The sequence below is a fragment of the Drosophila ananassae genome, chromosome 2R (assembly GCF_017639315.1).
Source record: "Drosophila ananassae strain 14024-0371.13 chromosome 2R, ASM1763931v2, whole genome shotgun sequence".
NCBI classification, from domain to species: Eukaryota; Metazoa; Arthropoda; class Insecta; order Diptera; family Drosophilidae; genus Drosophila; species Drosophila ananassae.
In genome coordinates this window covers 10,861,835-10,875,886 of record NC_057928.1, presented here as the reverse complement: position 1 = coordinate 10,875,886, position 14,052 = coordinate 10,861,835, and the positions used below count along the sequence as shown (strand labels likewise).

Below are 14,052 nucleotides of genomic sequence, written 5' to 3'. Positions count from 1 at the left end.
CGGAGTTCGCTTGAGCTGCAACTGTAGGACCCCCAGGCGGTATCGGGCCTGGGGATCAAAAGGTCCGCTCCAGCAGATCTTCTTCTTTGGGTCAAGCAAACGCTTTGCTTCTTGGCATCTTAATCCGAAGTGGCTACTGAGTTGCCTCCTAAGAAGAAGGTATAGCTGGAGTGCATTCTGCATTCTTGGCAAACACTTCTGTCCGGCTACCAATCCAATCCGGTGGCCATCCGTTCCATCCATCAATCTCCTGCGGCAAATAAACTCGAGTGCCTCATATGCAAATATCCAATATTTGCTCTCGGATTATTAAGTGAGCCAGCCAGCATCACATCCCATTCCTACGCCCATTTCCAGTTCCCATCGCAGTCTCTGTTGCTGTTGCACCTCCTTCCTTGAGGTGGCTTGTTAACTGTTTGCTTGGGCTGTTTAATCGCTTTAATGGTTAGACAATTAAGAGTTCTTTGGGACACCTCTTTAAGAGATTATTGGAGAAGAAATTGGAAAGGTTTTAAATCAAATAAATGACTGTACCAGTCAGTATTCTTATGTTTTTAACTTAAAGAAATCGATACAATTTCAACAGTTTTCTGCATAATTTCCTTTGTTTATTTCAATTGAAGCATTTCATGGAAATGTTTTCGGCCCATATTGACATTACAATAAATACAAAGTTGTATCATTAACTTTTACAAAGAACTGTTCCACGCCGCGACCCTACTTATATAGCTTTTCAACAGCAAGTGTTCGGAATGTGCACAGAGCCGACATTGGCGAAATGTCGTTTAAACAGTCAACTACTCTGGTCGCCACATTCGAACTGGGACAGCGACGCCCTTAAAAACTAACTCAATTGCGGGTGTAGATGGCACACAGGCTGCATCCATCTGTCCCAACAAAGAAATAACAACTTTTGTGTCTCATTTACATGTGTGCTTTGCAGTTGTGTTGTTGTTGGCTGTGGACAGAAGTGCCGCCGTGGCCAAATTTGTTCGGTGCTTTTGGGGATTACTCCTTGGAAGCCATGTGCCCCACCAGGTTGCTGGTGATCTTCTCGATCTTCTTCAGGTCCGGCATGTTCTCGGCTTTGTACTGAACGCACTGTAGGTGGAAAATGGGGGATTAAAGCATGTTTCTCCAGGAAATCAGATACCATACCTTTACGTTGTCTGTCATTTTGAGCAGTATGTGTCCCTTGGAGTGCACGTATTTCATGGTGTAGCGGCAGTTCTGAGGATTCGCCATGTACATGTTCTCGGCGGCAATCTCAAAGTCCTCCCAGTTCTTCACAAAAACCATTTTGGATATTGGGGAAAAAAGAAATCCTAGTCGGAATGAATGAAAACAACAACAACGGGACGGCGTGACGTTGATACAGTGTGACCGTGGATCTAAAAAAAATACTAAATAAATATTAAATATCGATACATTTTGGTATTTTTGAGCTATCGATATGAAAAGACTTGGTATTCTACCTGCACCTTGTTACAGCAACACTGCACCCATACTTCTTCGCTCGCTCACTGCAATATTTATTGCAAAAAAAATGTGAAAATCTATAGACTCGTTAAAAATAGTGCTCAATCATACGCATCGGATGGCCGCGGAGGCGTGGGTAACAAAATCCGGGGAAATGCACCGTGAGGAAGTCGCGAAAAAAGATGAAATCTAGTCAAGGCAATGTAAACGTTATTGGAAGGGGAAGAGCAGAGACGAGGCTAAACTAAAACAACAACAACCACAACCACAATAGGGGGAAATAAAATGAAAAACGCAAATTCAAAGTGACACGCAGAAACAAAAAGTCTCATTAATAATATAAACAATATACTAGAGTGTTGAAAAATATAAATACAAGTGACACAAACAAATCAAGTGGGAGCAAAGAGTGCGTATGTGTGGGTGACGTTTCCCTATTCCCCTCTCTGTCGCTCGCTCACGACTCGCTATTGTTGTTGGGGTTGAAAACGAATTGCCTGCATAACGGTTAACGCGTGACGTCCGACCCAAACAGCAAGTGCACCCACCCACACCCACACCCACAACACCCCCAACACCCAACAGCCTACACCCCAAAAAGACACAATAAATTTCATTTAAAGGAGATACAGAGAGGCGATCTCTCTGTTTTCGCATCCAGCCCCATCATGATGGACAACGACGATACCCTGCTCAACAATGGAGGCCCACAGTCTGGGGCGGAGACCGTCTACGGGACGGAGGACAACAACATGGTCATGTCGGAGAAGGTAACTGCCAGCCAGCGATCCACAAGTGCCTCTATCCATAAGACTATCCACACTAATAACTCGGGGATACTATGCACCTGCCTTAGATTTAAGAATAAAATGCTATTTTTAAGTAAAAAAAATGTATAAAAATTGAAAAGAAAAAAAGAATTGTCCGCCACTGAATCACAGGTCCGATAAAGAGCATATCTTTTCTTGGCTGGTGCTCCTTAGCACCCTCAGCAGACAAACATGAGATAATGAGGCTATAAAAGTGTCCCAAGCGGAAATGCTATACAATCGCAGTACCGGCTTTCTTTTCCCTCTATCTTGAAGCTCTCTTTTTTCGAGTGATTATAATAATTATTTAAATAAAAAAGCGCATCCAACAATTGTTTATTATGCATCAGCTGATGCCTTCTGGTCATTGACATTCGAGTGGTTGAGTGGAAGAGCCAAAAATAGAAAAAAAAAAGCTGGAAGAGAGCCGAGAAAGAGGACCAAGAGGGTATAATAGAAACTGGAGTCCAATAATCAATAAAGTTAGTCAGTGGGTTCCTTAATTTTATGACCACTCACGCAATCCTTTTGCACAGAAAACAAAACTTGAACTTTTTCCTCGATTTTTTGCCATCTGAGATTTATTTTTTATTTTTCACCCTAATTCTTTGATTGATTTTGCACTTTATCAGCTTCCCCGGGCCTAATCGGGTCATGCAAATTATAGGGGGACTCTGTCAGGGTACTGGTGGCAGTGTGATATACTTCCTGCCCTTCCCAATGAGCTCATCAGGTGCCCCCACCGCACCGAGCTCTGAACAGCGCACATGTTTCCTCTGATAAGCTACCTGTTAATTGAGTAATGAGTCTGAAAACGTGTTTCTTGGCCCACAGACGGCCATAGAAACTATTTAAGAAACAAGTCTGGCCAAAAATGTTGGCATGACTTTGGATGGTTGGCCTTTTAAGTCAAGTCTGAGACCAGCCTTGGTCTGTCTTTTTGAAGAGAGGAGGGGAGAATAATAATAAAATTTATCTAACAGCTGTTACTTTTTTTGTTAATTATTTAATTAATAAGAAAATCACTCTATTAGAACTGCACTCTTGGACATTATAATTTCCTCATTAGTTGCCACATTTATGTTAATTTTTTTTGTAAATAATTCACTCCTCATTTCACCCTGAGTTTTTTCCCTTATTTTTATTTAAATTAATTTTGAAACTTTTGTTTTATGTGTCCTTTACACCTGTTTTTTGTTCTTTTCTTTCTCTTTCAGAACGAACAGGTTGTCAGCATCGTGAGTTATCCAAAATTTTCATTTCTGTTCCATTATAGATCTGTTTTCTATAACTATCCGTTCTATATCTTTTTATCTCACATTCTGATACGTAATTGCACGATATATTATTATAATATTAACCATATTATTCTCTTAATGACCACATTTCACGCCCTGCACTTGTTTTTTGTTCTCAAAACTTCTTTACTAACAATCTAAGGCCGAGAAGGTGTCAAGACCTTGACCTTTCCCGCTGTTGTGGAGATTACTAGAGTCAGTCTCCCAGCTTACGATCACCAAGGGGGGGCTATATACCTCTATATCATGGCAGCTTCAAGAGCTCTCCATTCATAAGAACGTGACTTAATTAGGCGAATGAATGGAATATTTATTTGTAAATAAATTCCAGATATATTTAATTCTACTAATCCCATGCACCTTGTGTTCTTTTCCCCTCAATTATTAAATCAGATAACTTATGCACTTCCTTTTCTTCTTCTATCTCGCCTTGTGCCACGCCTCCTTGCAGGTCCAACAACTGGCTGGGAGCATCTATCAGGAGTTCGAGCGAATGATCAATCGGTACGACGAGGATGTGGTGAAGAACCTGATGCCGCTGCTGGTGAACGTGCTGGAGTGCCTGGACGCCTCCTATCGCATCAATCAGGAGCAGGACGTGGAGGTGGAGCTGCTGCGGGAGGACAACGAGCAGCTGGTGACACAATATGAGCGGGAGAAGAGTGCCCGCAAGCAGTCCGAACAGAAGGTTAACACACATTTTTTTTAATTGGAAATAAATTTTAATCAAATAATAATCTTTTAGCTACTGGAGGCCGAGGATCTGGCGGAGCAGGAGAACAAGGAGCTGGCCACTAGACTCGAATCGGTGGAGAGCATTGTGCGAATGCTGGAGCTGAAGCACAAAAATAGTCTGGAGCATGCCAGCCGCCTGGAGGAGCGGGAAGCGGACCTCAAAAAGGTGACACATTCTAAAAAATACCTATTAGAACCTCTATAATCGTGGCTATCAACCCCTCAGGAGTACAACAAGCTGCACGAACGGTATACGGAACTGTTCAAGAACCATGTGGACTACATGGAACGCACCAAGATGCTGATGGGCTCCACCCACTCCCAAATGAGCACCGCCTCCGATCGCATGGAAGTGAGTCGAGCGCGCCTGAATCCGGTTGCCCGAAGCTCTGGTCCCGTCTCCTATGGGTTTGCCTCGCTGGAGAACTCTGTGATGCTGGACACCGAGACCATTTGCAGTGTGGGCAGTCAGTCGGATGACTCAGGACCGCCATCGCTGCAGAACGAGCTGGACAGCCTGGCTGGAACGGTGGAGCGCGGTGCTGTCACCGATGCGCTGCAGCAGCAGAATCAGGCCACCTCGCCCCAGAGCCCCGACAGTCCTGTTGTGCCAAATGTGCCCGCTAATGGTAGGTGACAGTGTCCTGTAGATGATATTTCTCTGCCTTCTACTGAACCAACTCACCGTACTAATGTTTCCTTTTCTCTATTTTTGATTTTTGTGTTAACTTGACTAAAATCCACAACCGAAACTCCAAAACATCCCGATCCAAAACCCCATCCCAGTTGGTCGATCGACCACCAAGAAGGAGCAAAGGTCGGACAACAACCTCTACCAAGAGCTGTCCTTCCAGGACAATGAGGAGAGTGAAGAGAATGAGATTGTGACAGGTGAGACTAGGAGAACTCCAAACTGCACCCTAAATGTTGCTTAAAAAAATACAAAAAGGAAAACAAGAGACTTCCTGTGACCTCAAGAGAATGTCCTGTTTTCTAGACTCCCCAAAAAACGAACTCTAGAAACTCATAGAAGCTATACTGAATGCCAATATCCTTTTTCTTCCTTTTAATTTGCTTCTACCGTGCACCAAACAACAAATCCTTGCAACACACAAACACGGATTTCGAAATATCCTTTAGGCAGCTGGGTACATCCCGGAGAGTACGCGTCCTCAGGTAGGTACCACTCAACCCCACAAGCCCATCAATCGCAGCAGCCACAGCAAAGACAATTGCAAGAAACTCAGCCACAAACACCATATAATTCCTACATATATGGATTCATCTATATAACCTGTAAATACATAAAATATCATGCGAGAATCGACTGAAAAAACAAAAATCAAAACTAAGATATTATTGTCGAAGGATCTTAAGTAGTTGCGTATTATGTGTGTGTTTACCTTCTTTGTGATAACTGTTGGAAATTATTTAAGCTCGAAAGTATGTGTCAGCCTGCTAAATAGCGAATTAGATAAAAAAATATGACATTTTTTAGAAAAAAAACTAAATTTAATAAAATTTAATACCATTGACCGCTAATCAAATTTCTCTTTCTTTTATGCCGAATTCTACTTGTCCAAAAATCCCAACCATTTCGTTTACTCCCTCCAACCAATATCTCTTACTAAAAAAAATAAACAAAAATCATAAATCCAATCAACAATATTGTATTTGAAGCTAACGACAACTATTTCGGTAAGTTTAAAGTGCGCCACAACCATCCCCCCATAACTAGAGATATAGTAGCTCCTAACCGTAGGATCTAATAGTAGTTATTTTCTCTATGATCCTTTCGCCATCGTAAGTTATCCTTCGAATCGCTGCCTGGCATTTCCTCTTGGTTTTCCTTTATCTTCTGGTGTTTGTGTTTGAAAGTAGGGCCATTTCCATTTGGTTTCCATATTTGGTTTTTGTTTTCCATTTTCTCTACTCTCTGCTAGTTTTTATTGAAAAGGTTTTGGTAGTTTCCTCTTATTTTATGACTGCATCATTCCATTTTAGTTTAGAAAAACTTGCCGTACTCTATTTTGTTATAATTTTTATGAAATTGCACCCATCTCCCATTCAACTAACACACATTCGAGTTTCACTTGCCTTCTCCTAACACTTTTCACACTTGTTTTGTAATTAAACTTGCTATTATCCTTTTCTAACTCAGATTTGAATCATTTTCCAGGCATGGGCAAGGAGGTTGAAAATCTCATCATGGAAAACAATGAGCTATTGGCCACCAAGTAAGTATCTCCATTGGAGAATATCAACTAACCGAAATCATTAAATTATAACCTTTTCCTCCCTCCCAACAGAAACGCCCTCAATATCGTCAAGGACGATTTGATTGTCAAAGTGGACGAGCTGACGGGTGAGATTGAAATCGTGCGGGAGGAACTGAACGCCATGCAGCAATCCAGGACTAAGCTCCGGCAGCGCATCAGCGAGCTGGAGGATGAGCTGAAGAAGGCCAAGGAGCAGGTCAAGCAGCAGAGTGAGTATAATCTCATTATTTCTATAGGATTTCAAGCTAAACACTATTCCCTAGGCACAGAGCAAGAGGAGAACGATGTCCCACTGGCGCAGCGCAAGAGATTCACTCGCGTCGAAATGGCCATGGTGCTGATGGAGCGTAACCAGTACAAGGAGCGTCTGATGGAGCTCCAGGAGGCAGTCCGCCTCACAGAAATTCTACGGGCCACCCGGACCGTAGATAATCTGGACAAGAAATCGAAGCAAAGCATTTGGAAGTACTTTAGTAATCTTTTTACGTAAGTCCCAAAGGACATACCTCCTTACCATGCAGACAATTAACTTTTGAACTTCTTCCAAACAGCCCCTCCAACCGCCCGACGGAACGCGTCGCGGACGGTCTCGGAGGGGGGCCGATGTTTCGTCACACCGGCGGAGGAAGCCCTGCCCACAGCCACGGATCTCCTAGCCGAGGTGGAGGAGGCGACAATCGCCTTGCCCTAACCAGCGGCCAGCCGCCCGTTCACCCAGCCAGTGCCGGTCTGGCCAATGCCCTCATTCTGCCGAAGGACTATGCCGAGGAGGGCGGCTCGGAACGGATTAGTGCGCGCCGCCGAGAGCAGTACCGGCAACTGCGCGCCCATGTCCAAAAAGAGGACGGCCGGCTGCATGCCTACGGCTGGAGTTTGCCGATCAACAAGGCCAATCAGGAGGCGAATCCCAGCCGGCATTCCGGCGGCGTACCGGTCCCAGTTTACTGTAATCCCCTGGCGGAAGCGTCGCCCCACATGAAAGTGTTCTGTGCGGCGGGCGTGAATCTTCACGGGGGCTTCACCAAGGACGGGCAATCCCTGATATCTGCCAATTCACCCTATGCACCGAAATCCACGCTGAAGATAGCCGAGATTACCAGCCCCACAGCGGAGCACAGTGTGGAGGCGCTGGACAGGCAGATGGCACGCGCCAGCTTGGAGACCCTGGAGCCGGAGACACAGCTCAGCTCATTTGTGTGGATTTGTACGAGCACCCATGCCGCCAGCACCGTCAGTGTGGTGGATGCCAACCAGTCTGCCACCGTGCTGGATGCCTTTCCCATATGCTCCTCGCATCTGCTCTGCATAGCCTCGGTCCAGGGAGCAATGGAAAGCGATTACGCCCTGCTGGAGCAGTCGGAGGTGGTCAAGGCGGGTGAGATGCTGCAGAGGCCGGGCGAAGGACCAGAACTACTCGGCAAGGTGGAGTTTGTGCGCGTGAAACCAAAGACAGAGGATGAACACAAGCAGCAGCAGGAGGAGGAGGAGGCCAAGGAAGCCACCGAGAAGTCCAACGAGCAGATGCCAGCAGTTGATGCCGAGGAGCCACTTGGTAATGTGGAAGCCATCAAGATCCGCCAAGCCCTGCCCGGAGCTCCGCAGCGCCTGGCCGCTGACGGCGTCAATCAGGCAAATAATAACAACAATAGCAACAGTGTACTGTTCGCCACCAAGTCCCTGAATCCTATTCTGGGTACCAAGGAGCGCGAAGAGCCAGCCATGAGCTCGGTGGGGCCCACCATGTGGATGGGCGCCCAGGACGGATGGTTGTATGTGCACAGCAGTGTGGGAAGGTGGCACGAATGCCTGCACAAGGTTCAGCTGCCGGACGCTGTCCTGGCGATTGTGCATGTGGAGGCGAGGGTTGTTGTGGCGCTCGCCAATGCCCAGCTAGCCGTGTTCCGCCGCCAGACAGACGGCCAATGGGATCTGAATAGCTATCACCTGGTGACGCTCGGTGATCGCAACCATTCGATACGTTGCCTCTGTGTGGCCGGCGAGCGCATATGGGCGGCGCACCGCAACAAGATCTTTATCGTTGACCCGGTATCGCTCAACATTGTGCATTCGCTGGACGCCCATCCGCGCAAGGAGAGCCAAGTGCGTCAAATGGCGTCCACCGGCGCTGGAGTCTGGGTGTCCATAAGGTAATTTGTTTTATTTTCTTGAGCAACTCTTGCTACTAATTGTGTTCTATGGTTTCTCAGACTGGACTCCACGCTGCGACTGTACAACACCCATACGTTCGAGCACAAGCAGGACGTCGATATTGAGCCGTATGTGTCCAAAATGCTCGGCACCGGCAAGCTCGGCTTCAGCTTTGTCCGCATCACTGCTCTGATGGTGTCCTGCAACAGGCTGTGGATCGGCACCAGCAACGGGGTTATCATCTCAGTGCCCCTGGCTGAGGTCCAGCAGAAGTCGTCATGTAAGTCCCTCTCTGATCTCAGTCTTCTTATCTAACGTGTTGAATGTCCTCCACAGCCGATCCCCATGGACAGATGCCGCTGTGTTGTATGGCCAACGCTCAACTTTCCTTCCATGGTCATCGGGATGCCGTGAAGTTCTTTGTTTCGGTGCCGATGCTGCAGCAACCGAACCTGAACGGAGGACTGACCTTCACCAACAAGCGACCGGATATGCTGGTCATGTGCGGTGGCGAGGGTTACATCGATTTTCGCATAAGTAAGTGGAACAGTGGCTCGGAGGCAAAGCTCTGAGTCTCTATCCGAGCCGTCTATAACCATTCCATATTCCATCCCATCTGCAGGACATGATAAGTACGATGCTAGCGATAATGCAGCGCACTTGATAGTTTGGAAAGTTGATACGTAAGATTTGGTTTTATTTTTGATTTTTATTTTTTTTTATCCTTTCCGCTTTGCCTTTTTTAGTTTATACATTTTTAGTTGAATGCTTAGTTCTGTTATTGTCCCAATTTTGTATGTTTTGATTATGTTTGCGACTTAATTGTGCGATTTCTGCCCCGCCCGTAGAACCTTCAATCTGTAGCAGGAAGTGTCCCAGAATCCCACAATGGATGGCGGCATTTGTCCAAGACGTGACCTGAACTGAATTAAGCTCCTAAGCCAGGTTTAAGCAAGTCCCATTTATAATTTATTTCTTGTTTCTTATCGGCACCAATATCTCCTATATCCTAATCCAAAGACTGCAAACAAATCCCAAATACTATAAAGTCTTGCGGATCTCAATCCATTCCGTGTAGTGTCCTAAGCACAATCACTTTCAAGCCGCACTCAGTCTTAATGGTGTACCGTGTCCTTTGTCCTTAAACACTAAGTATCCGGGTTGGAAATCTGTATATAAAGTCACTTTACTTGTATAAAATTATATTTTTTAGTTATTTGCCATTAACATTATTTATTTATTTGATTTTTTAAACACTTTACACTAGCTTATTAATTCATAAAAATAAAAAAAAAAAATCCCAGGACTTCCCAACTACGTGTGCCCTGTACAAAATATCTTTGTAGTTTTCATCATCGAAGCACTAACTCATCGATTAATTTTTAATTCGTGTGGTTCCCCTTAATTTGATAAATAAAAACTTATATTTTTTATTCCGACTATTTACAGATGATAACGATATGGAGAACAGTATTCAACTGGAACCAAATCAAACGATCGAGAACCGGGGCGATAAGAGCTACTTGATTGTGTGGCATGTTAGTCAGCGTTAAGGCCGATTATCCGGTATTAAGTGCAAATGAATATTTATAGCAGTTATATGAAAAAAAGCATATATACATACATGTACACCTGCAGGCTAGCGAAAGGATTACCTTAAACTTAGTATTTATCTAACATACCTTAAAACGATACCTACCACAATGACTAAATCCATTGGTTCTATTTTATAATTTAGTTAAACAAATTTCATGATTAAGCCTTCTATCCCCCAATTGTTTTACATTGCTTCGATTAAAAACCAAAAAGATAAAAAAAAACCTAAACAAATAATATAAAAATAAAATGAAACTGCAAAGTTATTTATCCGTGATAGCCGGCTAAAATATTTCAAGAAATATATATATATTAAACATAACGTGAACTAAGATTTAAATTTGTAAATTTTATGCGCTTAGCTGGCAGCAAGTTATATATATATTTTACACAAAAACACCACATAAAACATAAATTTAAAAAAATATATATATATATATATCTGAACATGATACGGAAAAGTGCGCCTTTTCGAGGGAATTTCTGCGTGATTCTTTGTCCAAATATATAGTAGAATCTTAATTTCCTTTACAAATAAATAGGTTTAATTTTTTTTTGTTTTGTTTGTGTTTATTTAAAACGCAATTGATGAGCAATTTATGTTTAGTTACTTTGTTAAATAATTTTAATCTTTAGTTGAAAAATTTCATGCCTTAACCTTGATTGTTATTCATTTTGTTAGTAAGCCTATGTTAGTAATAAATCGTAAACTGACCAAAAAACTCAAATACTTTTGTTTTTTATAATTTTCAGAAGCACAATTGTTTTATTCAATTATTTTTGTTAATATTATATTTGAAATCTGTCTCATATTTTCGCCACTTCCCTTCCGCTTTGAGTTCCTTCCTCTTCATGTCCATCTCCATTTTTTTTAGCTTCAGTGCCGTTTCTACTTCCTGTTCCTTTTCCTCTATTTTCCGCTTTTCCTCAATTTTCTTCAACTCCACTTCCTGTTGGTGTCTTTTTTCCACTTCCTCTAAACGTAAGGAGTTTTCAACAGCTTGCATTTTCATAAATGCTTCAAAATTAAATTCCACTGTAAACTCCATGACTGAATTGTCTCTCAAAGGCAGGTCGTTGTTATATGGTTGGAGGAGGTTGCTTTGGACGCCAATATATACCATTTTCAAACTGATTCTATTGATAAGAAAAGGGCTTCCATTGTTCCACTTTTATGAGGAACTATAAGCTATCTGTTTCGATTATCTTAGATTAGAAAATAACTCGCAGTCTGTCATATGTTTGGTTCTTTTGCGATGAATGACTCTTTATTTACAAATATTTTTATCAAATTTTTTCATTAGTTTTGTACTTCAAACTTAACTCATATTTTCGCCACTTTTCTTCGGCTTGCAGCTCCATTTTCCTCATATCCACCTCCATTTGTTTCATTTTCAGAGCAGCTTCAATATCCATTTCCTTGAGACGTATCTGCAGTTTTTCGTCCATTTTCTTCAACTCCTTGTCGGTTCTCTCATCGTTTTCTTGCTTTCGAAATTTAAAATTATTATCCATAATCATAAACTCTTTAGCCCGATTTTCATTCAGTAAATGATTCGAAAAATCCATTGCCGAACTAGCTTTCAATAAGTGGCTTTCTGTATTGTTAAAAGTAGTTTCTTTGGAAGCCCATATATACCATTTTCAAACTGATTCTATTGATAAGAAAAGTGTTCCCTTTATTATCTTAGATTGGAAAGACAATGGACATTATTTCATATTTTTTCCTTGAATCGCCCCTTAACAGGAACATTGTTAAGAAAATTTATTAATTTCATTAGTTTTGTACTTCAAACTTAACTCATATTTTCGCCACTTTTCTTCGGCTTGCAGCTCCATTTTCCTCATATCCACATCCATTTGTTTCATTTTCAGAGCAGCTTCAATATCCATTTCCTTGAGATGTATCTGCAGCTTTTCGTCCATTTTCTTCAATTCTTTTTGGTGTTTTTCGACGTTTTCTTGTATCCTTAAGTTCATAGTATTTTCCATCGCTTTTAACTCTCTGGCCAGCTTTTCGTTTTGAATGTGATTCACAAACGCCATGGTAGTACTTGCTTCCGAAAGACAGGTCGTTATATTGTTGGAGGAGGTTGCGTTACCCGCCAATATATACCATTCTGCTACACTACGATATACTATAGGAATAGAATACTATTCCATTGATAAGAACTGTTCCCATAAACAGTGCGATTAAATAGAAAGTTACATCATTAACAGTTCCATTCAACTTTTACATTAATAGTTTTTCCCCCATTTTCTTCAAATCTTAAAAGCAAAGCTAAGAAAAAATTCATTTTATTTCATTTTCTAATTTAGTTCTTTTCTGGCTTTAAAGTAAGAGGTGTAGTTTCCCTATGGAACAGAATTTTGGTTCACCACTCCCTTCTACTCCGATCCTTCCACTCCGACCCTTGATAGGTCTCCCCTGAAGGTTGGTACGGATAGTATTCGGTCTTTTCGATATCTTTTTTCAGCTTTTCTGGGTCCACAACGACAACATCCAGATCCGGCTCCGCTGCGCCCTTTTTGTTTTTGGTATCACTCTTGTAGATCCGTACGAATACCTGGCGGCAACCGTACTGAAGTAGTCCGTTGACCTTCTCCAGAGCATCCAGCGACTTTTCGTTGAGTGTGACAGAAATCTGCCTCGAGTTTCCTTCAGGGTCGCACACGCGGGTCACTCTCCAATCCGCCGATGGCATCTGCGGATTACACACCTGTAGCAGCTTGAGAATCCTCTCTGGCTCGGCTGGTTTGGCTGACACCCAAATGTGGGCCCTTGGCACAAATGGGATCTGATCCGAGTCCACCGCTTCTAGCATGGCGCCTTCATAGACCTCCCCAAGAGCTGCCACGGCCTGTTTGTACATATACGCTGATCTGGCATCCTGACACGCGATCAATTTCACGCGTCCTTGATGCCAGCCCCCGTCCCGGCATACCGGAGGGGGTCCGCCAAATCTCTCCAGGTGGCCCAGGAAATTGTCCTGCAACTCCCCTTCAACAATTTTCCAGTTTTCACGTGAGATAAACCCGCCGCTAGCTGCCCTGTCGAGGACGCCAATGACAACTTTGTCAATCCCGTTTGCCGTGGAAGCGGGATCCGGTTCGGTTTTGAAGGAGTCATGCTCGTCCTGAGAGTGGTGTTCATCCTGTGATTGGAACTCGTCCTCAGAGTAACGTTCTACCTGTGAATGGTGCTCTTCCTGAGAGTGGAGACCGTCTTGCCAGTGGTACTTGTCCTGAGGGGTGTACTCGTCTTGATAGTGAAGCTCGTCCTGCCACTGGTGCTGGTCTTGAGAGGTACACTCGTCTTGATAGTTGTCCTGCCTTTGGTGCTGGTTCTGATAGGTATAATCGTCTTGATAGTTGTTCTGCCTTTGGTGCTTGTCTTGCCACTGTTGCTCGTCTTGATAGCGGTGCTCGTCTTGATAGCGGTGCTCGTCCTGAGAGATGCGTTCGTCTTGGTAGTGGAGCTGGTCCTGCCAGTGGTACTTGTCCTGTGAGGTATACTCGTCTTGATAGTTGTCCTGCCACTGGTGCTCGTCCTGCCAGTGCTGATCGCCCTGAGAGGTGTGTTCCTTTTGGCAATGTTGTTCGTTTTGGAAGTGGAGCTCCTCATCTGGAAAATGATGAGGATTGTCCAGAGGCGTGTGATGGTTAGTATAAGGAGTAGACCCTTTCTTTTTAGCCTTGTTTTTAGCT

General features: G+C 43.4%; 2 protein-coding genes across 16 annotated transcripts; one reads left to right on the top strand and one right to left on the bottom strand.

Annotated features, from left to right (window-relative positions):
* Positions 1 to 586: 586 nt before the first annotated feature.
* Positions 587 to 1,394, bottom strand: LOC6506440 (signal recognition particle 9 kDa protein). The gene is made up of 2 exons (XM_001957840.4): positions 1,159 to 1,394; positions 587 to 1,101 (listed from the first exon to the last, which is right to left on the bottom strand). The coding sequence occupies exons 1-2, from the start codon at positions 1,297 to 1,299 to the stop codon at positions 1,009 to 1,011; spliced, it is 234 nt and encodes a 77-aa protein (XP_001957876.1). The 5' UTR covers positions 1,300 to 1,394; the 3' UTR covers positions 587 to 1,008.
* A 57-nt stretch (positions 1,395 to 1,451) lies between these two features.
* On the top strand, positions 1,452 to 11,072 carry LOC6493501 (JNK-interacting protein 3). Of its 15 annotated transcripts, none has more exons than XR_001408913.3 (17): positions 1,452 to 2,249; positions 3,506 to 3,526; positions 4,038 to 4,274; positions 4,332 to 4,487; positions 4,548 to 4,950; positions 5,108 to 5,212; positions 5,462 to 5,497; positions 6,002 to 6,019; positions 6,501 to 6,558; positions 6,631 to 6,809; positions 6,864 to 7,086; positions 7,152 to 8,747; positions 8,808 to 9,028; positions 9,085 to 9,285; positions 9,371 to 9,431; positions 9,597 to 9,693; positions 10,198 to 10,332. XR_001408913.3 is itself a non-coding variant. In XM_014908924.3 (16 exons), exons 1-16 carry the CDS (start codon positions 2,148 to 2,150, stop codon positions 10,199 to 10,201), a joined length of 3,621 nt encoding a protein of 1,206 aa, XP_014764410.1. In that variant the 5' UTR covers positions 1,452 to 2,147; the 3' UTR covers positions 10,202 to 11,072. The 15 variants fall into 15 exon arrangements, 10 of the variants coding, with proteins under 10 accessions (XP_014764410.1, XP_044570672.1, XP_001957877.1 ...); XR_006507062.1 differs by having other exon boundaries at positions 9,597 to 9,699; XM_014908924.3 differs by lacking the exon at positions 9,597 to 9,693 and having other exon boundaries at positions 10,198 to 11,072.
* Positions 11,073 to 14,052: the final 2,980 nt, after the last annotated feature.